This window comes from Myiozetetes cayanensis, unplaced genomic scaffold (assembly GCF_022539395.1).
Source record: "Myiozetetes cayanensis isolate MyiCay16 unplaced genomic scaffold, myiCay2020 scf1, whole genome shotgun sequence".
Taxonomy (NCBI): domain Eukaryota; kingdom Metazoa; phylum Chordata; class Aves; order Passeriformes; family Tyrannidae; genus Myiozetetes; species Myiozetetes cayanensis.
Window position 1 is genome coordinate 4,229,881 of NW_026086604.1, and position 26,866 is coordinate 4,256,746.

General features: G+C 39.4%; 1 protein-coding gene across 5 annotated transcripts in view; it reads left to right on the top strand.

The window, feature by feature from the left end:
* Positions 1–26,866, top strand: part of FAM135B (family with sequence similarity 135 member B) — a 216,488-nt gene that overhangs the window by 92,775 nt on the left and 96,847 nt on the right. For all 5 annotated transcript variants that reach the window (XM_050324912.1, XM_050324903.1, XM_050324921.1 and 2 more), the window contains exon 3: positions 9,359–9,438. In XM_050324912.1, the coding sequence (XP_050180869.1) occupies positions 9,359–9,438 (80 nt within the window). The remainder of the gene's footprint in view (positions 1–9,358; positions 9,439–26,866) is intronic.

Sequence of the window (26,866 nt, forward strand, 5' to 3'; positions counted from 1 at the left end):
GGGGTGAGAATCATAGAAACTTGATGTGACAAATGACTGAGGAGTCTGGAGTGGAGTGCCACAGCCGTGTTTGAGTAACCTGCTGTCACAGCAGCTCTGGCATCGCAGAGGAAGCTGCCAGACAGACCTGTCACCTTGTGCAATGTTTGTGTGAGACTGAACGTTGAGGGCTGAGGAAAGCCTCCCTCTTCTACCTCTAATAGTTTCCAGAGGGAGTGTGAGATTCCCTGGGCTGTCCGAGGTTTTCTTCCTACTGCCAAGAAGGTGGGAAGAAATTTCTGACAGTGGGAATCGTGATGGCTGCTGTGAGTAACCATGTGCTGTCTGCTGGTAGCTCCTGTGTCACAGATTCACTCCTTTTTTTTTTTTTTTCTAGGCTATTCTAGAGCCTTCCAGGACCCAGAGGTAGAGATAAGTCAAAAAGGCTTCTTGGAACATTAATTAATTGAGAAAGTATCTGGATCAGCCTTTGTAGATGTGTCTGAAACATTTTGTGGACATATTGTAGGGCTTACTCATGCCCATGGTATTGCCCATTGTGCAGGCTAATATAGCAATGGGATGATTTTTCCCCATAGTCTGATTTATTTGTCCATTTTCAATCTTAGGTGTAAAATTATCACCTTCTCCCATGCTGCCCTATTTGAATATCCAAAGAACCCACCACAGCATTTATATACAAAATAGGGATGGATTCATACAGTGCATTTCTGTGTGACTCATGCATTTTATAGATCCATGAAATATTACTGACTCTGTTAGATATGTAACCTCAAGCATTATCCCTACAAACAAGGAAAATTCTCTGTTGTTTTATGCAAACTTGCAGAATTTTATATGGCTATACCTCTGATTTGTTTCATTGAAGGGAAAGGAGAAATAAACAAGAGCCTGTTTGCCTCCTTTTATCATGGCTTTCTTCCTGTACCTCCAGGACATGTATTTCACCTGACAGCTTTTCACTTTTCACTTTTTCAGCAGGAAGCTAACTGCATGGAAAGCTTCTGGTTTTGCAGTTTTGGTCCCCAGTGTTTGTATGAGAAATAATAGAGCATTTGTCAGATTATTGATTATTATATATTTCTGGGAATCAGTCTGGATGGTCAGAGAGGTTTCCCCTGTCCTGCATAAACTTCTGAAACACGTAGCAGTTAGCTCTCAGATGAAAACAGACTTGGCAATCTTCTGCTGGGGAACATCAGTACAGGACAGAAAGGTCTCCTAATGTTTCCAGTGGGGGAATGTGTTTTTTCCACCTGAAAACCCTGAGTTCAAACCTTCCTAACAGCCCATGAAGCTAAGTCTTGCACTGAGATTTGAGGTTTCTTTTCATGCTGTTTTCATGAAGAAATCTGTCTTTTTCCTTGCCTGTCAGGTCACTGACTTCCAAGTGTGCTGCAACACTTGGCTCCCTGGGAGTAGTAATTCAATGGAGAAGTTTTGCTGATAAGAGTTGCTGGAGGGCAACTCCAACACTGGTCTGAGGAGCAGGAGAAACTCCAGGCTGACTGATCTGGCTCAGCACACAGCTCGTTTCTTTGCAGTATGTATTAGCTTAAGGGTTGTTTAATTGAGTGTGGCCTAGCTAAGGATGAAATTTTAAGGCTTGGAACTGTTCAGGTATTATTCAAAGCAGGAGGAAAGCTGTTCAGTTCTGAACTTGTCTGGCTCCTGTGATGCTGTTACTGAGACAATGGTTTTGATTTCCATTCTCTGGGAAGGATCAGGGAGGAGCAGTCCGGTCTGTCAGGGCTCCTGGTGGAAGTGATCTGGTTTGGTGGCATGATGCATCAATATTATATCACACATTGCTTCTCCCAAACTAGTCAACCCTTCCTAACTTGGGTGTTACAATGTCATTGCTGGTCAATGGTGAGGAAAGACAAGTAGGCAGCAACTTGCAGGACTAGATGAGAGCTGAGATACTCTGATATTAATCTGAGAGGAGGAAGGAAGGGAAGGATGGAATCCCAAGCGTCGGTAACAGGGCTGGTACCACCCTGCTCTCCTGACCCATCTCTCTATTGGTTTTTATGTAAACTCTCTAGAATTAGGCACTCCCTATGGTATGGTTAGATCACTAGAGATGACATGATAGCTAAAACATTTTATTATACTAACATTAGGAATGGAGGTCTGAACACCTCAGTGTCAAGAGACTGAAAGGTGTCAACAGGTCTGCCTCCTGAAGGGGGAGGCAAGGGGAGCCAGCGTCACCCAGCACGTGTCCATGTGTCAGTGGAGTCAGGCTCCCCAGGGGCTCTGTCAGCATTCCAGGTGAGTCAGTACAGCTCATCAGGGCTTAGTATGTGTCCAGGCACAGGAAAACAAAGAGGATATTCAAATTACTTAATTTTAAGGATGGGCAATTCACAAATAGCCGGTGAAGGTGGGGATGGCAAATTCATTGCTACTCGGGTGACCCACACAGTTTATCTTGCAAGAGAGAAGGGACTTGGAGTAACATGCACTGCCTGCATAAATAACACTGTCCTGCAAATGGGAAGGAGCCATATCCTATAAATCATTTGGAAATTTATCAAGCTCCCCCTAAAAAGCAGATTGGCTTTTTCATTCCTGCTTCTCTTAGGAGGTGTTTTTTTGTTGTTGTTGTTGTTTGGTGGTTTTGTTTGGTTTTTTGTTTGGTTTGGTTTGTCTGTTTTTGTTTGTTTGTTTGTGGGTTTTTTGGGTTTTTTACAGTCTTGCTCCTTTGCCAGCTACAGCTTATTATGTCTAAACTGGATTTATTCATGGGCAGTTTGGATGTGGTTGTCCTTGGGCCAAAGCTGTACTTTTTTGTACCTCACTCTTCTTTTTTGTTCCTGACATTTTTCCTCCCAATATATTTTTAGATGGAGAGGGGATCTGATAGTTGGATGTTTTGCTGAGTTAAATTACAAAGTTCCTTTAGTTCTTAAAATCAGCTTTCTGTTTCCTGATCTTCCCTTCACAGTGCCTGTTCCACATTAGCTGGCAATTTTTCATGCTGTCCCTACTTTACTGAAGTCTAAATAAGCTTTTCTGCACTGCTCTTGCCATTAAAAAGGAAAAAAATCCCAAACACTACAAACCAGCTGTTTACTCAGAGGTACTGCCTAGTCTAACTCTAATGAGCCAGATTCAGCCTAATTGAAGCAAAACAGGAGTTTCTCATTTATTTACTAATTATTCTTTTCCTTAAAATCTACCATAAAGTCTCATATATTTCTGGGGCCACACTCAAGGAGACAAGTTATGTCCAGTTCACTTCCTTTGCAAAAGGACTGTTTCACTTCTGCTCATCAGCAGCCCTTCCGAACCTTGATGGATCTCTCTGATTTGGTGTAATTCTGTATCTCCAAGTGTTCAATTCACATACCGTTTCTACCAAGGTTCTAGAAGCAAAATAGCTTGTTATTTTTGGAGGCAATATCTACATATCACTATCAGACAGTCCTTTCCCACACATTTGTGGTAGAGGACCTGGCCTTGAACTCTTCCAGGAATAGGGTATCCACAGCTTCTATGGGCAACCTGTTCCAGTGCCTCACCACCCTCACAGTAAAGAATTTGTTCCTCATATCTAATCTAAACCTACTCTCTTTCAGACTGAAGCCATTCCTCCCTGTTATGTCCCTCAGCAGGGACTGAGCACAGCATTCAACCATTCAATAGTGTGATTTTTTTGTAGAGGCACTGACATACTGCTTGTAAGGACTTAAAGAGCACAGTTGCCCATCTCAAACACTGTCACCACATAAGGATTTTGCCATGAGATAAGCACAGAATGGAATAATGGGATGGTGCTGACTCCAGGCCTGGCATAGGTGAGGTCTGGTCAGCACATCCAGAGGAAAATTCCAACTGTGGCAAAATGTGTAAAGAAGCAACTGCTCGTACACATATCACTGCTCAAACAAAGATCACCCCAGGTTATGGGACAGATGCCATCTGCAGCCATCAGCAACCACCAAAGCCCCCTCCAGATATCTCTGAGGATACCTGGAACTTGGACTGGAAGTTAAGCCACCACAGCATGAGCTTTAAGGTAAAGGTGGCACTATTGTCCAGGTGTTATCTCAGAACTAGGGGGAGGTTAATAAAGCTGGAGAGAAGAATATATCACTGATAATGGACGTAAAGAATGCCGAATTTCTGGGCCACAAGGAAAGCAAACTCAGCAGCTGTGCTGATATCAGCTCTGGCTGGGTAAAAGGTAATCCTGGCAGGGGGAGATCATGACCACCAGCTCAAGAAACCCAGGGACTCAACAGAAGAGAAAGACTGAGCATGGGACTAATTAGCATTAGAAGAGAGGAAATCATTGAACCGATAGAATAAAAGAACTGTGTAGACAATGAGCATTAATTCCTTTGTTAGAAAAAATGCATAAGCAGTGAAAAGTTTTGAACGATCTTGGGACCGCCACCCCTGAGAAGTCCAGGATGGAGATTGGGATGCTGTTAGATCCACAGGCAGTGACTATCTTCTTCTTGATATCTCTCTCCACATTCTTTTTCATTTCTTTCTATCTCTGTACCTCACATTCGTTGTTAAGCAAAATCCATATTATTGACTTACAGTCATATGGTCTCATTTGCACCTTAATTTGAGCAGAGGCATCTCTCAATAACCAGATCTTAAGAGTCCTTTTTTTTTGTTATTTACACTCACATTAACTTGGCTTTGTTTTATATCTTGGTCTCGCTGTCACTCATACTGGCACAACCCAGAGGTGTGTAGGACAGGGGGATGGGGAAGTGGAGATACCTGTCTGTGTTTACTGCTGAAGAAATCAGCAGTACTCTGAAGAAATCAGGACTCTGCGTCTTGCAATGGTCTGTGTTTCGATCAGCAAAACCCTCTTCACCATGCACAAGCTACTATGAAGTAACATCCAGCTTCAGTGTGAGAGCAAAAACCTTTGTTTTTTCTTTGATTTTTGTATTTAGAAAGTCACTGTTTGACAGTCTCTCACTGCCTTCAAATGGTCAGAGGAAAAGGGAGGAATGGATAATATTTGAGGAGGAATGGATAGTATTTGCCTGATTAATGATTTAAATATTGACATGTGCCTTAAAAATAGGAGAAGAAAAACCCACAATAACCAACAACCAAAAAACAGGTAATGGGTTTTATGTTAACTGGAAAACAAAAAGTCTGGTGAAAATCAAATGAGGATGTGTTCAGGTTTTTTAGGTCTTTGATCTGAAGTTCTCTACATCACTGTCCTTCTCTGCCATTAATCCAACTGACCACCAGTGTCACTACCTTGAGATGCAAGTCTTTGCAATGCACTTTTATGCATACTTGAAACAACAACAGGATATTTAGAAGCCTCTTGTGTCTTCTGGGTATGGGACTGTTCTCTAAAGTCTTTCTTTAAAAAATCAGCATTTAATTCCATAATGATTTATACCAGAATTGCTTTACACCATTGTGTTATCAAGGCCAGACCTTTTGGGTCTGATACCAAACAATCAGCAATAATTCATTTATTAATAAATCATTTATTAATAACTGATTAGTGTATTTTTTTTTTAAAGAATTAAAACATGTTTGGCTACCTATAAAACATGAGTGTCATTTTTTGTGGCAATCCTTAATATTACAGACCTTACTAGTGTCCAGATTCCCTTTACATCTGGACTTTTAACTTATAGTTTGATCTTAGACTGAGAGTTCCTTAGGTTTCTATGACTTTTCTATTTCTTTTTTTTGTTTTGAGCAGTTAAATGTGGTGGGTACATAGGAAGATGCCTTTTTATGACTTCTAGAATATCTGTGACATTCAAATGAATTTACCAAAATTTAAGGGATGAACAGGGAATGGTTAAAACAAGATGGAGACCCTTTTTGCAAAATACATTTTGCAAAGGGCATAATGAAGGTTGGAACTAACCTCGTTATGTAGTCACCAGTACTGAGGTATCTTCACGTGCCTTTGATATCCAAGGTAGTACTGTAGTGAGCAGTTTTAGTCTGGACGATGACTGAAGCAAAGTTCTTCCCAGTATCCTCTTAGGAGCTGAATGTCTCTAAGTCTGATGAGAGTTTTGACTGTCTGGTCATCACTACCTGGAAAGGTTGTGGCTGCCCCATCCCTGGCAGTGTCCAAGGCCAGGTTGGATGCGGCTCTGAGCAACATGGTCTAGTGAAAGGTGTCCCTGCCCATGGCAGGGGGGTGTGAAAGAGATGGTTTCTAAGGTCCCTTCCAACCCAAACCATTCCATGATTCTATGATTCCCTTATATGAAACTGTCACCTGAGGCACATATGTGTAGTCTCCCCCAGATTTAGGTGGCTTAATCTGAAACACCAGCCAAGCCACTGGAAATCAGTTTTCTAGTGGAAGTATTTAGGGCTGCTTGAGATGCTTCTGGACATGGGACACCTGATGAGGGAAGGCTGACAATACTATAGTGTGGCAGTAGCCAGCTTGATATTCCCTGAAGGAAATGCAGCCTGTGGAAGCATCCACTTTGGAGTAGGGAGTGTATGAAGAAGACAGAGTAGCTGAGACATGCTGTTGTGGATTGACAGTAACTGCCAATCCCCCTGAGCTGCCTGGGAGGAGAGGACTTAGAAAGAGTGAAGCTGAGCGTGGGGACAAGGGAGTGGGGTGGAGGAAGGTGTAATTTTAATGTTTGGGTTTGTTTCTTACTAACCAATTGTGAAAAAATTTAATTAATTTCCCTCAAGTTGAATCAGTTTTGCCAGTGACAGTTAACTGGTAAGTGATCTGCCCCATCCTATTTTTCAGCCTATTTTCTCCTGCTATTCTGTTGATGAAGGGGAGTGAGAGAGCATGTGGTTGGGAATTTGGCTGTTAGCTAAGGATAACCCACCACAGTCCCAAGTAGCAAAAATCTAAAAGAAGTGGCCAGACAGTTATAGGATGTTATTATTTGGAATAAGTCTATTGGAATAGGCACACAGTAAAACTTTCATATCTGCATTCTGAGGAATGCCCTGTTACATTAATGTGCATTTCCACTTTAATATCCCTGTTACTGTTATTTGCAAGTTAGTAGGCTTTATGAGTGGTCTAAATAGGGTACTTTTGTCAGTTACAAAATTTTATTGCATATAACTGTAATGAAAATTCAAAGGATCTTAAAGTGTAATTCTTGTACTTGCTGTAGAAGAAATCAGGAGCAATGTCACCAATTAAAAACTCCTGCATACTGAAAAGACAGTATAAGGATGAAAAAGATCAGGCAGCTTAGATTTGGTTGATGTTACGTTTAACTAGATACTGTGTGTATTTAGGATCTGAGCTGCTTTTATTTTCTTTTCTGAAACTGAAATGTAAATGGAGAGTTTTCATGTGCAAGTTCTTGACTAAAACAGATACCTAAAAATGCCAAAGGTTGTGCTGGAATTATATCCAAGTTGGCAAGGACCTGTCAGAGAGAGTAATGTGGACTTTCAGCTGTGAAGGACTGTGACACAGCTACCTCTGGAATGGTGTTTTATTGTTTTGGTTTTTTTACCTCTCCTTTCTTCCCCTTTTTACTTAGCAGAGACAGATCTAGTTTATCCACTATGACACCCTCAGCAAAGATTTTATTGGTAAGCATAACCTGTATGAGCTGTTGTTCATACAGGAGTTGACATAAAACACAGTGTTTCCATAGAGATATAGAATGGTTTGGGTAGGAAGGGACCTTAAAGATCACCTAATTCCAACCCTCCTGTCATGGACGAAGACACCTTCCACTAGACCAGGTTGCTCAGAGCCCCATCCAACCTGGTCTTGAACGCTTCCAGGGATGAGGCAGCCAAAACTTCTCTGGGCAACCTGTTCCAGTGCCTTACCATCTTCACAGCAAAGAATTTCTTTCTAATATCTAATCTAAAGCTATTCTCAGTTTGAAGCCATTTCCCCTTGTCCTGTCCTTACAAGCTCTTGTAGATAGTCTCTCTCCATCTTTCTTCTAGGCTCCCTTCAGGTACTGAAAGACCCCAATTAGGTCACCATCAAGTCTTCTTTTTTCCAGGCTGAATAATCCCAATTCCCTCAGCCTTTCTCTTAGCCAGTTTTAACTGTTCATTTCACATACAGTCTTCCAAGGAAATAATTCTGCTAAGCATTGTAACATGTTTAGTTGCTTGATAGACCTTTACAAGTCAAAATGTAACCTTTATTTTTGTATTTAGAGGTTTGAACAAAATCAGTCTAAAAACATCTGCAAATACTTATGAGATATGACAGATTTATAAACAAAGAAACCAAAGGAGGGAAAACGCAGAGAAAGGGAGATTGACACCAACATGGTATTCCAGCAGGTCAGTGGGAAATCTGCAAACAGGTGAAGGTAACCTGAGTTACAATGTACCGTGTACAATATACTGTACACTGCCTCTTATCCTTCATCCATGGAAGTGGTGATGAGAGAAGGCTGGGATAAGTTTTTTTCTCTGTTTAGACTGAGCTCATATTTTGGGCACTGGAACGGGCTCCCCAGGGAAGTGTTCACAGCACCAAGCCTGCCAGAATTCAAGAAGACTTTGGACAACACTCTCAGCACATAATGTGATTCTTGGCCTATCCTGTGCAGGGCCATATCCCTTGGACTCGATGATGCTTGTGGGTCCCTTCCAACTCAAGAGATTCTATGATTCCATGTGTAATTTAAGCCAGTGAAATTGCTGATTTTTTCTTTTCTTCTCTTTTTTCATCTAACACATCTATCTGCTTTGGGATACCAAACAACCAGAATACAGTTGGCTTAGATATGATTTAGAGCATAACAGAATGGGCATGGTTGGAAGGAACAACAGTGGTTCATCTGGTCCAGCCACCCTGCTCAAGCAGTGTCATTGCAGCCAATTCTTGGATATTTCCAGTTAGGAAGACTCCACACCCTCTCTGGGCACGTGATTAATACTTATATTTTCTTGATGGGGTAGCCTCAACATGGAACAGCAGAATGATAATGACTATGCATAATTTAAGTAGTCCTAGATGAGAGATTAGCACTTTTGTTCTTTCCACAGAAATTTCCTCTTTTTCTTTTGTTTGTTTGTTTGTTTTTTGTTTTGTATTAAATTTCTGTCCCTCCTTGTCTGATCTCACTGCTTTTTATCAGAGATGTTTCTCAATGTCTCTTTTCCCTACAGGAGGTCAGAAGCTTTTCACAATCTTTCCACTTTAGTCACACATTGTGTCCACACTGCCTGCTGTAAAATAGGAGAGGCCAGATTAAAACCACTTTAGTTAAAGCTAAAAGCAGAAGAAAAGATCCAGTATTCCTGAGTATGCCCATTTTTCTTGAATGCTTTTGAGACTGGATGCCCAACATTCACAGACTTTTAAGTTGGATCAAGTGATCACTTCTCTATCAGCATGTAATTTTTCATTCTTCCTCCCCAGGTATTACCAGATAAGAGCTGGACTGAAGATCCCATCCAGGATTCCCCACAGGCTGTTTGCTACGATTGGAGGACAGACAGGTGAGCAGATCCTAGAGGAATGTGACATCACTGTATATGGGTTAGATGGAGGAGTGTGTGGGGGGAGCAGGTGAGCCTGGATTTGGATCCAAACCTGGATTTCCCTAATGTTCTGTAGTTGTTCATCTCTCTGTTCTGGTATGGGTTTGGGTTGAGTTGGGCTTGTGTCTGTCAGAAAAGCAGATGGAAATTCACACCATCTTATCTGCGGGCATCTCTCATATCTGGCTCCTTACTGACAATTTTCCTGTTTAATATTCCTTTATGTATTTAAGGTTCTTTCTTTTTTTTTTTTTTTTTAAGTAGAAAATTGTATTGTTCAGTTTGGAAGTCTCCTTCAAATAAAATAAAAAATTATAAGACAAGTTTTATCTGTGTAAAATGGAAAGAGTTATACCAAAATCTGAAAGTAAATCACATGAAAAAAAAAAAAATCCCAAACTCAAAATCTGAATAAAGAAATTTCTTTGCAAAATCAATGAATATATAATTTGTATATGTAGTCTGGGTTTGAAAAATGTTTTGTTGTAAAAAATCATCAAGGAAGAAAGAAAATTATTTTTCTTTATATTCCAATGTAATTTTCCCTTGGCATATCCAGAACCTCCTGAAGTTCTCTGGAAATGTCCTCAAATTACAGTAGTTTCTGGCATAAGTAGTCTTAAACTAATGAAATATTCTCAGTATGAGGACAGATAGAATTTGACTTTCTTGGGGCAAAAATCACTCAAAAACAAACAACAAAAAAGGCAAACTCTACTCCCTGTTGTGCCAGGGATGGCTGTACTATCTAAGGAAAAAAATCAACTATTTCCTATATTTACTTCTTTTAGATAATATTATTCTCTTCTCCCTCATACATCCTCAGTGTCAGGCCAATACTGAGGGTTCTGTCACCTCTTCAAGGAACAATTCACGCAGATGCAGGGGCAGGGGAGAGGAGAGGCAGGCACTGCAGTTACAGGATTAGTAGTTGGCTTTCATAGTGCTAATGCAATCCAGACTGGGCTCTAATAGCTTTATAGGGCTGACATCAAGACAGGGGGTATTTAAGCTATTAAGGATTTAAACAGTTTCTCCTTGGCTATCTTTGCAAGTACTTCCTAATTGATTTCATAGGTCTGCAAGAGAGCATCATTTAATGGGACTGAACTTAAAGGCACACAGGCTATAGTGGGTATTTTTTTTCATGCCACTGACCTCTCTCAGTATGAGGATAGCTGGTATAGGACTAATTAAATTGCTGTTCATGTTTCAGTAAGACACCCCTATCAAAGTAGCATTACAAGGAAACAAGTGTGTCATAAAACTGTGAATAAACTCCTGCCTCGCCAACAAGAACGACTATAAAATAAGCGACATTCATGAGTTTGGTGTAAGGGAACTATTTTTAATCTTTCCCTTATCAGGTTCGTAGGATCTGTGAGAACTGAAAATATATACTTTGAAAGCGATTATGTAAATTAATAAAGTAAAATCTGTGGATATATACAGTAATAAAATATATAAAATATGCAAATATATAAAATAAACAAGACACAGTATTTATCTTCCAGCACACATGACTTTTTATTTTTATTAAAAGTACAGAATTTATAATAAAACCATGGGAACTGGCAGCATTAGCAATGTTTGCTTTCCACTAGATGTTTTCAGCAAAAAGGCAAAAACTCTTGTAGTTTTCAATAATTCTGCAGAGGGGAAGCTGAAATCTGTGTCCCTTGGTGGTGACCAACCAAATGTGTACAGCAAGGACTCCGCCCATGGCACAGCACTGACAGGTTGTACAGGAAGCCTTGATGAGCTACTACATGGGCCACAGTTTGGCTGTGTCCTGTCTACATTTTGGGGAAGAGAATGGGCTGTGTGGCTCAGCCAAATCAAAAAAGAGCTGTGCTGGAGCCCAGGAGCTCCTGTGGTCTGGACACTTCTGTCACTGAGGCTGCACATTAGCTTGTATTGAGTCAGTGTATGAATAGGAATATGCCTGAATCCTATCTATGTGGCACCTTGAGGCCATTTCTTCTTTTCCTGTCACTAGTTACCTGGAAGAACAGACCAATCCCTACCTCCTTTCAGGTTGTTGCAGAGAACAATAAGGTCTCCACCGAGTCTTCTTTTCTCCAGGCTAAACAACCCCAGCTCCTTCAGCTGCTCCTTGTAGGACTGATGTTCCAGACCCTCCTTTTTGGGCAATAAAAAAGACAGAGGGAACAAGGCTTGTCATGCACAGCCTTTAGTTGCTCTCATGGAGGTTTTGAACACCCATGAAATTTATCTTCCTGTCTTTGAATAGATACCATGACTAATGCAGCCTGCTTTGGGCTTGTGAAGAACTAATTATACTTTCTGCTTGTTCTTGTGCAACCCATAACAGCCCAAACTTCATTGGTCTCAGTGTCAGTCCTCCAGGGCTGAGCTAGCACAGACGTATCTTGAAGTTAAACTCTAGAAATGCCCTTCTGAGTGGATTTATGAGGCTTTTGCCTCTGGTGCTCTTCAGCAGCATGGTTTGTTAATGTTTCCATGTGATGGTGTCCACCTGCAGCAAACAGTGGGCTGAATCTGTGTGACTCAGGCACAAGCAGCTGAAGATACAGGAAAGGTGAATATGCCATCTCACAGTAGCACATTTGTATAATTAGCTCCTTGGCTGAGTTGTCTTGTGCTTAGGTCTTCCATAATTTTTTAGGCTACCATATAAATTCTGGCACAGGGATTCACAGTAGTAATGAACATGCAGTCATTCATCAGGTTCCAAGCTATAGACACAAGCTGAAAGACTGCAGGAGCTTATCTTGCAAACATGTCTTTAAAATATTTTTAATTTAAAATTTAATCCTAAACACACAAGATCATTGGTCAAAACTCTGGGAGAAAAAGCACTGCTCAGAAACAATTGGGATTAGCTGTTTCAGCTGGATTTTCTGATATGAAAGAGGGGAGAATGGTGGAGACCAGGAGAACAGTATAGATGAGGACTAGATAAGGAAGATGATATGCATGGGATAAATCTTCACAGCACTGCTGCTGAAAAAGAATGTGAGGGTGAATTAAATTGTTGGAGATGCCAAATAAGCCAAATCTCTGTAAAAATACAAATTTTCATTTAATCTGCAGTGTTTTGCATCAGTTTCACACCACTTGGATGCATTACTGTTTTGAGAGAATTATTCTTTGGTAGTGAAAGTTGCAGTTGTGATTTTTTTTTAATATAAATTCTGGTTTTCAACCCAGTATGCTTCCTTCTCATGTTCTATAACCAGGGATAGCTGCTTGCCTATCTCTTTGGCCTCACAGGCCAAGGAAATTGTTTTGGTGGGTGAAAATTAAGAACAAAAAGTATTTTACATGGCATATAACTAAAGAAGTTATTCAGGACTTTGATTTGAGTTCTGATTTTTTTTTTCTCTCCATCCAGTAGTACCATATAACTAATTCTCAAAACTTCAAATAGACAAATATTTTTTGAAAACTTGGCCTGAAAATGTAATTACAAGTAATACAAAGTATTTAAGAAAAATTATCACCTACCATGCTAATCTTTATTAGATTGTAGAAGTCTTCCATCTAATTTTAGTCAATTAAATTGTAATTGTCTAAAAGTGGAGACAGCCAAGGGCAGCCAAGGAATGTGGTTCTTTCTTCATTTATCTCATACAAGGCAGGGGAGATAAGATACAATATTTGTTCCAGAGAAGTTAAGAAAAAGTATTTGTGATTGCCATTACACATTAACTCTTTTGATTGGTGATGGAGAAGTGTTTCATGTACCTACAGTTTTAAGCTTTTTCAGAAAATTGAATATCTGACATTAGGTGACAAAGAAAAAGTAGCACAACTTCCATTGTGGTATGCAAAGAGAGAAAAAACAACAAGTAGATAGGAAAATCAGGGAATCATAGAATCATTTAGGTTGGAAAAGACCTTTAAGATCGTGTCCAACCATTAACCTCACACATTCCAGTCCACTACCAAAACACGTCCCTAAAATGAAGAACATGACTGTAGCCTGTGTCTGATGTACACAAGTGATGAATGCTGAGGGTGGTTAGGGAGAGGGACCCCAGGCTAGAGGATTTTCCTTTTACCCCTAGTCTTGGAGGGGGAGGTGCTCCCTCCCCTTCCCCCTCCCCATGTGGTCTCAGCAGCAGGGAGCAAGGCAGAGAGAGCATTTATTGATCTGGATAGCGACTTAAACTCCTCCTGGGGGGATTACAAAGTGACCAGTGAGGGTTCAGGAGGTCTTACAAACAACCAGTGGCAATAAGGGGTTAACAACCAACAGGTAAGCTCTCAGTTATCTCTTAGAACATTCCAAAGGTATAGGTAACACTGGGGAACCTTGGGAAGAAGAAAAGGGGGAGTTTACACAGAGTTACAAAGCCATTTTGAAAGCATGTTCATTTAAACAACCTTAAAACTTCTACATCCTTTTATGTATTGCAAAGCTACCCCAACACACACGTTCATGGTTACAAACACTGAATACCTTTTCCTATAAATTGAATGTTGATCTGTGGCTACCTTGCACCTAAGACATAATTTGAAGGGTTATTTACACTTCTGATATGCTCCATAATTAACTGTTTGTGCCTGATTTCAATAAACAAGTAGTTATCTTAATGTCTTCATTAGTGTTTGACTATCTCATAGAAGTTCCCAGTGAAGGAATTCTGTTTCAATTATTAAAGAGAAACCTTTTCTTGTAAATGGCTTCTTAATGCAGTCAAAACAAGCAGTTGCAGTTAGTTGCTCATTAGAGCAAGAAGAAACAGCACCATGACTTGTGGAACAGTATGAAATTGCAGTCATTAGTTCCAATAACTTTTTGGAAGGTAATTTCTGCCTCCATTAACTGAAGACAAGGTTACTGCTTTTGAAGCATGAGAAAAGGTGGGGGAAATTTATGCTTTAGCAAACACATGGGTTTATTTTCAAAGCTTAGTAAAATTAATCTGAAAATAAATGTGTATTTAATATATATAATAAAGCATACCTGACAAATAAAAATTATATTCACTGTGAGAGAAGGTATTTTCGGGATGAGTTGTCTTACAAAAATTCAGCTGTGAGATCATAAGAGATGACACCATCCCTGGAAACATTCAAGCCAGACTGGATGGAGCCCTGACCAACCTGATCTAGTGTAGTTGTCCCTGCCCATTGCAGAGGGACTAGAACTAGATTACCTTTAAGGTCCCTTCCAACTCAAACCATTCTGTTTCAAACCATATGGTCAGACATTTTAAGAATTGTTAGTTCACAATCCAAACAGAACTAATTCCATGATATTCCAAGAGGAAATAAGAGAGAAACAGAGAAATGACAAAAAGGAATAAACTGAAGATATCTCTGATGTGCTACTTCTTTGTGCAAGACTCAATCATCTTCCAGTCAAGGAGGTTCATAAGAACCTCAAAGGATGGAAGCTGAAAAGATGGATTAGGAACTAAGAGATTTTCCACTGCAGACCCTAAACTAAGCTGGATGCCCTCATTTCCCTCCTCCAGTAGCTGGGACAGATCATGCAGGCCACAGTCTTGGAGATGTTAAACAGCATCACAAGCTTAAAATTGAGACCTGGTTAGTGGAGAAAGCCAAACTAGGAAGGGTCTGGAAGAACCAACCCATGCCACAAATCTCTTCCCCTGGACAGTGAGTCTGAGATACAAAACTTTGTCATCAGTGACCACCCGAAGGTCTGTCAGGGGTCAGGGACAGAATCCAGTTGTTCACATGGAGAGAATCAACAGCTCTGGGGTGAAATTGCCCATACAGATGTTTCAGACCTACCACTGTAGTGAATTGGACCTTCACAGAGCTCTCTTTTCTTCCAGGTTCACTTTTGTGCCTTTGATTTCCCCATGCAATGATTCTTGTTGCTTTCAGTATAATGTAAGGTTCAGTCTTGACAGTCCTTTGAAATCCACCACTGCTCTAAACACTGATGAGTAATTAACACCAATTCAGTAGGTAAATTGTACCCAAGCAACAGTTGTACCCAGCTCTGCACTGAGGAAAAACTATGTGGTGTCCTATTTTAATGTCCTACACTTTACTAAGGGAATTTCATCACCTGAATTAATATTTGGAATAAATATATAGAGTGTTAGCTACACAACTATATGACACAACAAATTAACAATCTCATAAGTTTTTGAAGAATAAAATTCTTTTCAGATGTGAATTCTCTAACTAAAAAGTCTCTTAGTTAACTGGGAATGAGTTTAGAAGCAGAAATAAACACAACAAAAAAACATAGATCCTGTTTGTTTCAGCAAAGCATTAAGCATTTAGGGAGGAAAACTTTCTGCTGATCTCAAGCAGGTCAGTTATTCCATCATCTCACATTTCAGCATGTCTGAGAAATGAACCTTGGTTTATAGAACAAATCAGAGATAAGAGGCTGCATTTATGTTAGGATCTTTAGTACAAGGAAATTAATAGAACAACTTACTTTTTATCATCATGGAATCTATGTATGGGTAGAGAGGTAGTTTTATGTAATTCTTTCCATGAGGCTGATTCAAAATGTCAAAAGGCAAGGTTAAGATAAAGGATTCATCTCAGAAATGTTCAGCTTTAATCAAAAGTCACACTGAGGTAGAAAACACTCTGAACTTTTTGATCAAGCAATTTTAAAATTATGGTGTCTCCTTTAGAAATTATTTATCCTAAATATAACATCTCCATTTATTCTAAATATAAATATGCTACACAATATTTCAAAACTAAAACAAGTCTCTTCAAACACTTAAATAGGAAAATCATGAGGCATTGAATGAGTACATGCCTGAAAAATGTTGTCTTTGCACTTTCCAAGTAGGCTTATTTTAGCCCTGGAGGGTCTGTGTGAGTATTGCTCTGCTAAAGAATGTGTATTTTCAACCTTCAGCAACTGAGTTTTCAAACCTTCTAAAAAGTGGATTTGCAACTCAGTACATGCAGATAAATGTGTCATGTTCAACCCTGCTTTGTTGACTTCAGAGTCTAAAATTTCAGAAGTCACTGGTTATTAGTGTTGGTTTAGTCTTTTTTTTTTTTTTTTCTTTAGTCTGGAACACTGAAATTTCAGTAGAAAAGTGCTTCTGGAACTGGGATGTCAAAACTGGCAAACTAAATAACATATCACAGCTTAAAGTCTGCAATAAGTTCTAATATCCCCTGTTCGCTGAGTGCCAAAAAGCAAAGTTGCATTAAAAAATGGATCACTTGCAATAAATTATGAAAATCTTGACAATCAGCTGTTACAAACTAGCATATAAAAAATTTATATATATCACTAGAGGAAAAAAAAACCACAAAACATATCGAGAATTCTATGCAGGAAACAACTCTGTTTTACCAACAAAGCTCCTTCAAGTCCGTCATCAGAACCAAAACCAGAGTTTGTTTTAGCAGTTCATGGAGCTATAAATTCCTGGGAGCTCCAAGTACCTGAAATGATGGTGCAGCAGATTTAGTGCTAAGATGGAAGAACAGGTGTACTGTCCTTCTACAGATATAACAAATAAAACTGAAAGCTTGTCCTGCATCTTGAATTCAGAGTGAACTCGGAGCAGTATCAGGGTTACCTGACAGGCCTAATGACAATATTCCCCTGAGGTAGGAGGACATACTGGACAGGTCTACAGAAATACTAGAAAATTCTGCAGAAGGTGTTCCTGTGCTGGATTAATGTTAGCTAAGAAATACATAGATTTCACAGCTGAGTGTTTTCACAGAACTATAGAATCATTTGGTTTGAAAAATACCCCTGAGGTCATCAATTCCAACCATTAACCCAAGTCCACCACTAACCCATGTCCCTCAGTGCTACATCTACATCTTTTAAATATTCCCAGGGGTGATGACTCAAGCACTTCCCTCAGGAGCCTGTTTCAATGTTTGTCAACCCTTTCCATGGAGAAATTTTTCCTGATATCCAATCTGAACCTCCCCTGGCCCAGCCTGAAGCCATTTCTGCTTGTGCTATAATTTGTTACCTGGGAGAAGAGACCAACCCCCCTTCCCCACCTCATACAATTGCCTTGGCCTATTGATCCAGCCTGAACAGATCCCTTGGTGGAGCTTTCCTACCCTCCAGCACATCAGCACTCTCACCCAACTTGGTGTCATCTGCTTTCTTTTTCCCTAAAAGCTGCTTTCCACATTTTTTATATAGTTAAACTCCCAAGAGAAAGGGCACAGGCTTCTTTGTTGTAGGCTGTGACCCACTGATCAAGGGACAATCTTCTATGGATCTAAAATGCAGAAGTGAGTGAGGGAATATATGAAGGAGCTTGCAGCATGCCTGTAGCCATGTGTTAGAGGGTTTCCCCTCTAAGATCATTTAACCTGATTACATTCTCATTCAACTCAGTCTCTTCATGTTTACTTTCACATTTAGCAGGTAATTCTGCAAAAAAGGTTTTGTTACACAACCAGAGTGATAAATGTGAAGTCTCATCAGTCATCTGAGATGGAAGACTTTGGGGTCTAGTAGGAACTAAACAACTACAATTTCAGGAAGGTGAAACTACGTTTTTGTATGGGGAGCACAAGTATATTTAAGACTTAAAAAAAAATAAATAATTGTGGATTGTGAATCATGGCCCAGTGTTCTGCTTGCCAAATCATTACAGACATGGTGCAGGGAGTGATGGTTTCTTGAGAGTATAGGTGGTCAGGATGTCCTAGTGACCATGGGATGTAAAAATCTTAACAAATTAAGATTTAAATATCCTGAGATCTATAGATGGTAGTTTAGATGACAGCTACTAAGAAAGAAGTCAATACTCATTAATTAGAACATATATATATATTCTTACCAGCTACAGATAATAATGGTTCTTCCCTGGGGAAGGTATCTTGCATGATTTATATATAAGCTTTCTAACAAACCTTATTCCACCAAGATTTCTATACTAGGAGGAAATAGTTGTCTTGTGTTAGACTATATTCGAAGGGTAGGTAATAAATCATCTCTAAACTGAGTTATGGCTGGGAGATGGAAGAAGCCTTGGAAATCTGTGACTAAGGGTAAAAATAATCTTATCTAACTGCTGATATCTATGCTGTGAATGTCTCCACCTAAGCTAATCAACCAGTCTCCCTTTATAGCCAGAGGAAAGAAACAGGTAATTTTAGGGAGTAATTTAACATATCTATTTTAAGATGAGTTGAATCACGCCTATTTCTGTCCATTTACTATAAAAGAGGTTGCAGGAACTTTGCAGAGAGAGACATTTCCATTGTGTTTGTAAAAGACCTGGCACAAAAAGTCTGTGATTGCAGTTTGTGCCTTCATATATGTGTGCAAATTAGGCAAGTAATAATGAAAGGTAGGAAAAGTGACATAGTCAACATAGAAAGAAAATGGTGCTCTTGTCTTTCCCAGTAGAGAATCAAAGATGAATCTTAATTCAGGATTCTACATAATGCTCCTGAAGGGTTTTTCAGGGTAAAAAATAAGAGTAAGGAGAAGACTCCAGTGTGAGAACAACTTTCTTATTCTTTTTCCTAGAACTTCATTCAGACACTAACAGGAAAAAAAAATCCACTGTATTATGTAAAAAACTGAATTAATATTTTCCTTCTGGAGTGGTGCAGTGATTTATTAATTGAAATGAAGTTGTCGAAGTGGTGTAGTTTGTTTATATTTTGTAAGACTAAAATCGTGATTATATTTTCACCATGAGTTTCATAAATTGACAGGGAAATAGAAGCCAGGTTTGAATTTTGACAAACCAGGAACAGAATTTGGTGTTCAGTAAAGCATTCTGTGCTATTAACTGATCTCCAGGACATTACTCTCTGGCCAGTACCTCTGTAGCTTAACATTATGTATGAGATGTGACCATAAATAAAAAAAAAAAAGAGAGAATTTTCTGTGCATTCAAGTGTAAATGTGGACCTTTCAGAAGGATTTGCCTAATTTGCTATTCTAGCCAACGAATCCTGGTTGGTTTAATTTCCCACCGATATCACTGACAGGGACTGCTCTGAAAAATCTTGCAGTCTAGAGATTAAAACAGGGAACACAGAGAGCAGCACAAACTCTTTCTTATCTGTAAAATGATGGCACTGCTTCAAAGATGCAAATATATATATATATAATTTAATACCTTTCCAAACATGTGAGATAAACAAGAGGAATCCAAACAGCTAGAGACACATACCCTCCAGCAGCTGACTCAAAATATTCCGTCTGCAGAAGTTATGTCCCAGGTTGGATAATGATGTCACAATGAGAGGGGAAAGTTATGAGTGATTTGTGCATGAATTCTTTTATGTCTGAAAAGGACCATTTTTATAGCTAATCTGAAACACTCTAAACCTGAGCCACAGAGCTTTAACCAGTGCTTTGTGTGCAAAGCACAGCTCCAGTACGTGAGCTGTGCCATATCTTTGTAGAAGTATATTCAATATTAATTTTTAAAAAAGGTGTGTGGGTGGGCGTAATTGTTTTGAGTTGCATTTGTAATTTGTTTGGGTTCTTCTTTTACTTTTCCATTTCCATTTGAGATAAAGGATTAGCCTGCTTTCTGTGGATAACTTTTTAGTAGAAACATTTGAAACACCCAATTTTGTTTTACATGGAATGTGAATCTGGTTTAAGCAACAACCTTGAACCATTCACTGCCCACAAGACCTGATCTTGCTCACTCTCTAAAAAAAAGATTAAGATAGAGTAATTAGGAGGTCAAGGGAACTACAACAAGCTGGACAACAAGGTAGAGGCCTGAAGAGAATGAGACCTCAGGTTTGTGTTACATACTGAAGAACAGGAGAGCAACTCAACTCTCTTCTTCCTCTTTAGACCTGCATTCCCTGCTGGTGTGCCATCACAGAGCCTGCAGATAATGCTGGAACTCAACACTTCTTTTCCTACAGATTTCCACATGCAGAAGTAATGTCTGGATATTTACATATTCACTTTTTATCTTGGATTTCGTACAAAGTTTAGGTGTATCCCGAAAAGGGAATAATTTAAAATTTATCCTGTCTTTGCATTTTCAGCAATGATTGGGAAGTGCTTGGAGCACAATAACAAAACAAATGGCTCAAACAGGAGCAGTCTTTGGGGGAATGAAACTACATTTTAGTTTTTGGTTTCTTCTTTGCTATCTCTAAGATCACGTAAATTTGTATCTTCTTTTGTGTTCCATGAAGAAACAGCTTCCTCCACACTATATGTAGCCTGTGAATATGACCTGATCTGTCAGAAGCAGTCACTTTTTCTGGTGATGGCTGTAAAATTATGTGTGGTAAAATGCTGGTTTGTTACTTGAAGCTTAAAAACAATCCTGTAGGTTTAAATGGAACCTGCTCATTTATTAGATAAGCACTTGCTTAAAGGTTTGATCGAATGGAGAATAATGTTAAGAAAACCCACAATTTCACCTTGATTTTAAATTATACAGCTCGTAACATAAAAATGTATGATGCAAATCACTTGCTCTGTAGGAACTCAAGAGAGTTCAAAATGACAGGCTTGGATTTTGCAGACAAGTGTCAAAAGTTCACCTTTTACTGCAGATGCCGTGTAACTTATTCTTCTCCTTACATACGTGTGTGGGAAGTCATAATGAGTATTCAAAATTTGCTCCCACAACCCCCTCCACTGGTAAGATCATAAACCCCCTGAAATTATACCGTGTCCATTTAAATGTGCCTCCAAGGGCTGCATGTGGTGGGGAGATCAGTAGAGCAGTTGACTCACTACATCTTTCTGTGTCAGTATAGAAAGTGATAAAATCAGTCTCCAGCCACTCTGGGCCATAATTTTTTACTCTAATGTTGCAGGCCATAACTTTGAGAGATCTGTTTCACAAGACTATTTTATAATGCTGCGGACAATGTAGAAAGTGCAGCATGAGAAGAAAAGCATGTAACTGAGGGATGGTGCTCTATCTTCTGCTTTTTCATCTTAAAGAAATGATATTGCACATTACCTAACAGGCATCAACTGTTAGTATCAAAAGCCGATATTTAAAAAAAAACAAAAACCAAACCAAACAAAGCAAAAAGTAAATTAGAAAAAACTCATATATGATATAAACACAATATAAACTCCTTAAGAATAAGAATAATTTTTCTCATTATGTTAGAAGAAACAGTCATGTGACTCATATTTAGGTTCCCAAGAATTATTTCAGCATTTGTTGCTTTTATAAAAGAAAATAGAAAGTATAGTATAGAGAAGATCCCTGGTACTTCTTTTGGTTAAATAACACAAAAAAATGAAGTTGTGACTCATATGGATAGTACCCAGTGTATAGGTCCAACACCCAATGTCCATTGGACTCACTCAAGCCAGTGAATACCAGGGACAGAATCCCAGGTTGGAACTGAACATAAAAAACAACCCCTGAGACTTGTAGCACTGAGCTACGTGTCTGTGTGTAATGTGACTGCTGAAGGAGCTGAGAACCCAGAAGAGTTTACTAGTCCTTAATTCCTGTGACTGCTGGGCTCTTTTTCCCAGCTCTGATCTTGAGCAATCAGACTCCCTCTGTTTTAGTTTCCCCATGTGTGTGTAATGGGGTTAATTGTAGCTGTGTCATAAGGGTATTGTGAAATTCAATTACTTAATATCAAGGGCTTTGATTTTTTTTTTTTTAATGATATGTGACATGTTAGGAAAGTACATAATTATCTATGGTCTTGAAACTTTTTATGGTTGGTTCACATTTTAGGGAGTAATACAGAGGATCCAAAGAGGGAAATGTTTGACCTCCTATTTCCACTCCTCACTGTGCAATGAGTAGCAGTAATAACAGTAATCTGGGAATCTGTTAATGTAATTAAAACCACTGACTTTTCTCCTAGGTGGAAGGTTTTTAAACATGGCTGATGTCCTAAACTGAAGTATGCTGCAGCATCATCATAGCTGTACCACATTGAAAATTAGGAGAATAATTCTGCTCGTGAACATATTTCTCCCCAAATCTCTACACATTAACCTGTCAGAACTTGCTAATATGCTTTTGGAAAATCTTCAGCAGTGAACCAATTTCTGCTTTCGACTACCTGAATACAGCCACTGGCTCTGGAATGTCATCATACTATAGTCCTTCACAGCTAGAAATGGGGGTTAGTGTGGTGGAAGGTATTGGCTCTCAGCACTCCAGTGTAGGTGGCACAGTAAGAGAGTGGAGAAGGAGTGTAGGACCTACTTTTTTATTCTGTGGAAAGGAAAATATAAAACTACTTCTTTTACATGCACATTAAAACTATTGTTATTTCACCTGAACTCCAGCGTGAGAGACTCCTCTCAGAGTGTCTGGTGGACACCTCTGGATCCGGGTCCAGAAGGTGAGTCACATGCTGAGCACAGATGGATGCAGAGCTTCCTTGGAGCTCGGGCTGACACCTCACGGCAGCAGATGCACTGCCTCACTTGCTTCAGGACCCTCTGTGTCCATCAAACCTTGGACACACAGTTTGTTGTGAATATAAAACAGAGACCAGCTGAGATGAGTGTGCAGTTAAGGGCTATTCAGGGGAAAGCAATTTTAAATCTCAAACAGCAAAAAACAGTTCCTCCACCAGTTTAGCTACACCCCTTTTGCACAGTGCCAGAGTAGCATAATATATACAGCCAGATACTGCTTCAGTGGAGTTTTTCTCTTTAATACCTTTTTCACCTTAGGCTGTTCTTAGGCAGACAACACCTTCCTGTTTACTGGGCAATGTTCTTTAACTTTGCGAGAAACTTGAGCTTAATGTTTGTCCTGTATAGGGGAAGAAGCACATTTATGTCTTTAGAAGCAACAGAGCAAACCAATTAAAGTGGGAGTAAAAAACCTATTTTATTTTAAACAGCTTAGACACATCAGTTAATTTTTGGTGTTTGCTCATTAACAGTTACGAGGTCTTGTCACTTCTATGTAGCGCTTTCCATCTGCACGTCTCAGCATGTCTCACTGCTGTGAGTTAACTCAGCTTCGAGGCCAAGTTCTTGTGAGGTAAACAAGGGCTAATGTCTATACTGCCAAGTACAAAAACATACTGAAGATCTTTAGCCTGGCTCTATCCTAGTACATTTTGTGACCTTATAATAAACGCCTCCTCTGAACTAACTTGCCTCCAGAGAGTGTGCATTTGTGCTTGGTGTCTCTTTGTCAGCACTTTGCACGTTAGTCATCCTGCCTCTTGCTCTGACAGAAGTTTGCTGGTTGTTATTTTAGGAGCATTTGCACTGTTTTCTCTTGTGCAGTTGTTGGTATCATGCCAAGTTTATTTCCCTTAACTTTCACCAAAAGACCCACACACAAAGCCCTGCACAGATATAGGCCAAAAATTTTGTGCTTTTGTCTGCAAACCCATCTTCAGGAACTGGAAAGCAGTCTAACTGGAGGTCAAGTTTTATGCAGTTAAATAATGGGAAATACTGAGTGAGGATCTCCTTGAATCTCCTGTCTTTCCCCTGAATGGTATAAGGTTTTCCTACCGGAGTGGTGCCTTGATGAAGATGAAGATTTCATGCAAGTGCAGCCTACTGTTGTGCTGAGAGTACTTCCAGTCATGGTGACTAATATCATCTTGTAATTTCCTGGATTTGTCTATTTATGTCTATCCATCTGTTATCCCTTATCTTACACTTCACCTAGAAACCATTTACAAGAGTGAATATCATTTTGCTTTAGATTTGAGTTTTGCATATGTAGGCATATTTTCTGCCATGCTCCTCATAGCTTTGAATCATCTCTTGCATCTCTGTCTGCTGGTCTTAGCAGTGGACTTCAACTCACAGTCTCAGCAGGAGGAATGGGGGTTTCTCACATGATCTTAGCAATAAGTACAGACAGATTGAGTAGCTCAAGGTTATAGAGCAAGTTTCCCACATAAGTAACATTGGGAGGACTTCACTTGTCTGAAGGATGAATTTTAGGTTAGAGTTCTTTCCTGCTATTAGGTCTTGATTTCTTCCCACTGATATAAAAAGAAAAAAATCAGATTAATTACCTACCTTTTCTGTGACTAAAATGAGATATGAAAAATCTCACTTTAAAAATTTTATTCAAGGCTAGTTGGTGCAACCAAGAGGCTATACAGATACCGAGGTGGATCTGGGGAACCTCACCAGTAGGCTCTGTTCTAAGAAGTGTGTGGAAGTCAGGACTTGAGTTTTCACGATGTGACCTTCTCAGAAATGTCAAGGGTTAATTCCTTCTCTCTTAGGTAGTGGGAAGTAATGTAATAACTCCTTTCAACCACTAATAAAGTAGGGATTATGTTTGTGGGAGATGAAAAATCTCTGGCACAAATAACACAATAAGGATTTCCGTGTTACTAGACATAATAATATTTGATTGAAAATACACTCACCAGAGCTCAGTCTCAAGCTTAAATTAGAAGAGACTACAAAGGATCTCTAACAGGATACAAGAAAATACTGTGTAATTTCATACTAGCGTTGCACACAGAAAGAAAAAGCAGAGGTTTAGACTTTTATAATGAATTCATTTTATTTGTGGATTATAATAGGAAGGCTGGAGGTTTTTTAATTTTATTTTTTTCTGATGAATTGAGTTTTAAGTTTTAATGAAACCAAATTAAACTGCAGATTGTATTGGTTTTTCCAGGAATAGAGGTTGCTATAATACCAGGAAGAGAGGAAGAGAACAAGGAGTCCATACTGTTGCTGAACTGTGAGAACTGGCTTCTGCTTCCTCTCCAGTGTTAGACAAGACACTTAGATTCAGATCTTCAAAGCCCCTCAAAGGCCTAATTTACATTGATTTATATTCAATACTCCTGACAAAACAGGTCCAAACCATGCTGTGCCTCAGGTTCCTCCCTGTAAAAGAGACGTGAACATTATCTACAATAAGCATTGTGGGGGATAAAGGTGGAGAACTCGCACTGTGAGGATGTGGTGAAGTCCCTAAAAATGTTCACGTGATGGATTTGAAGGCTTTCACGTCATGTCCAATAGATTTAATCTAGAATGTTGTTCACTGTGTGCATGGCACAGTGCCTGGTTTTGGCAGGAGTTGGCTGCAACAGGAAATTGTCTACACACAATAAAGTAAGTGCTTTGAACAATATCATTTGTAGGTGGGTTTTCATCCATTTATTATTGTCTTTTGGGATAAAGAGGAAAGCCCATTTCAATTGCCTTTTTAAAAAAAATATATTTATTTTTTAGTCTGGGTAGACAGTTCTTTCCCCAAACTAAAATGAAATTTTTTTATATTTTTCATTTTTTTAATTGTGAGCCAAGTGGAACCATTGGAAGTTATCAGGAACTTCACCTTCATTTACATAATTGCTATGTGGAATGGGAAATTGGCTTATGCAAGGAATCTGAGGCTCATTAGTGATAAGCATCTTCAGAAGAGAGAGTGCTCCCTGCATTAGTGTTCTGTTGCAGGTTGTGGATGGTTTTAGGGGAAGTATTTCACTTTAGCCAGCCAATTAATGAAAGCTCAGGGTAATTGAACTGAATTGAGTGTTTGCCTGTTTCTGTGAGGTTACTTGCCTGGTGATTGCAAACAAAAGCCTGACAAGTGTATTCACACAGCAAAACAAGATGAACACAGACTGGGGGGAAGAATGAGAAGAGGTACTTGTATTTCATACAGGGTGATCACCATAGATTAAATATGTGCTTTGTGGTCTGAGTTGTGATGGATAAAAAGGGTGAAACCCTCTCCTTCTTTTTCCAGACTTTAGGTCCATCAGCAGCCTGGGGATAAGGGGGGATGCAGACCCCTGAGGTAGCCAGCCTATTCCTGCACAGAAGTTTGATTGCATTCACTTACACTTCTTGATTCCAATGGCTGATCCAGCACCAGGGGAAGGGTAAACAGTATGTTGCTGGTGCTTTTGTACAAACAAGAAATTATCAAATTCCATCCAATTTCCCTAAAAGAATTCAAAAAGGAGCAATGCCTCCATGGAGATCAGTCATAAGGCTCACATACTTTATAGTCCACTGAAAAGCTTATTCTCCACTGATCCAAACCTCACATTGAAGGGACCTGATTTTCATATCGCTTTTATCTGCCAAGATAGTTCAGCACAGGCCAAGGGGACCTCAGCAGTATCCTTGATTTTAAAGGTGAAAAGATGGAGTTTAGTGAAAATGCAGAGGATGAGTAACAGCTATTCCTAAATGAGTTGATCAGAGTCTCTCTTCTTTTTTCACCAGATAATCAGGAGCTCCTTTTGTTGTAAGTTTTCAGACCACCTGAGTGCAAGGTAGACCTTAATTTACAACCACTGCATGAAGGGAAAAGCCATTCTCAGCTTGGAAGAGTTCAGCATTACGAAACATCTTAGTTAGTTGTAGCAGGAAGGAAATAAAAACATTCCAGTATGGCATTTTCAGGGTTTTTTTAACCATCAGGCTTGAGTTGAAACCCATCTCTTTTTCAGATCTTTTGAGACTCCCCAGAAATGATCCAGTGGCAAATGATTCCACAGTGTTCTC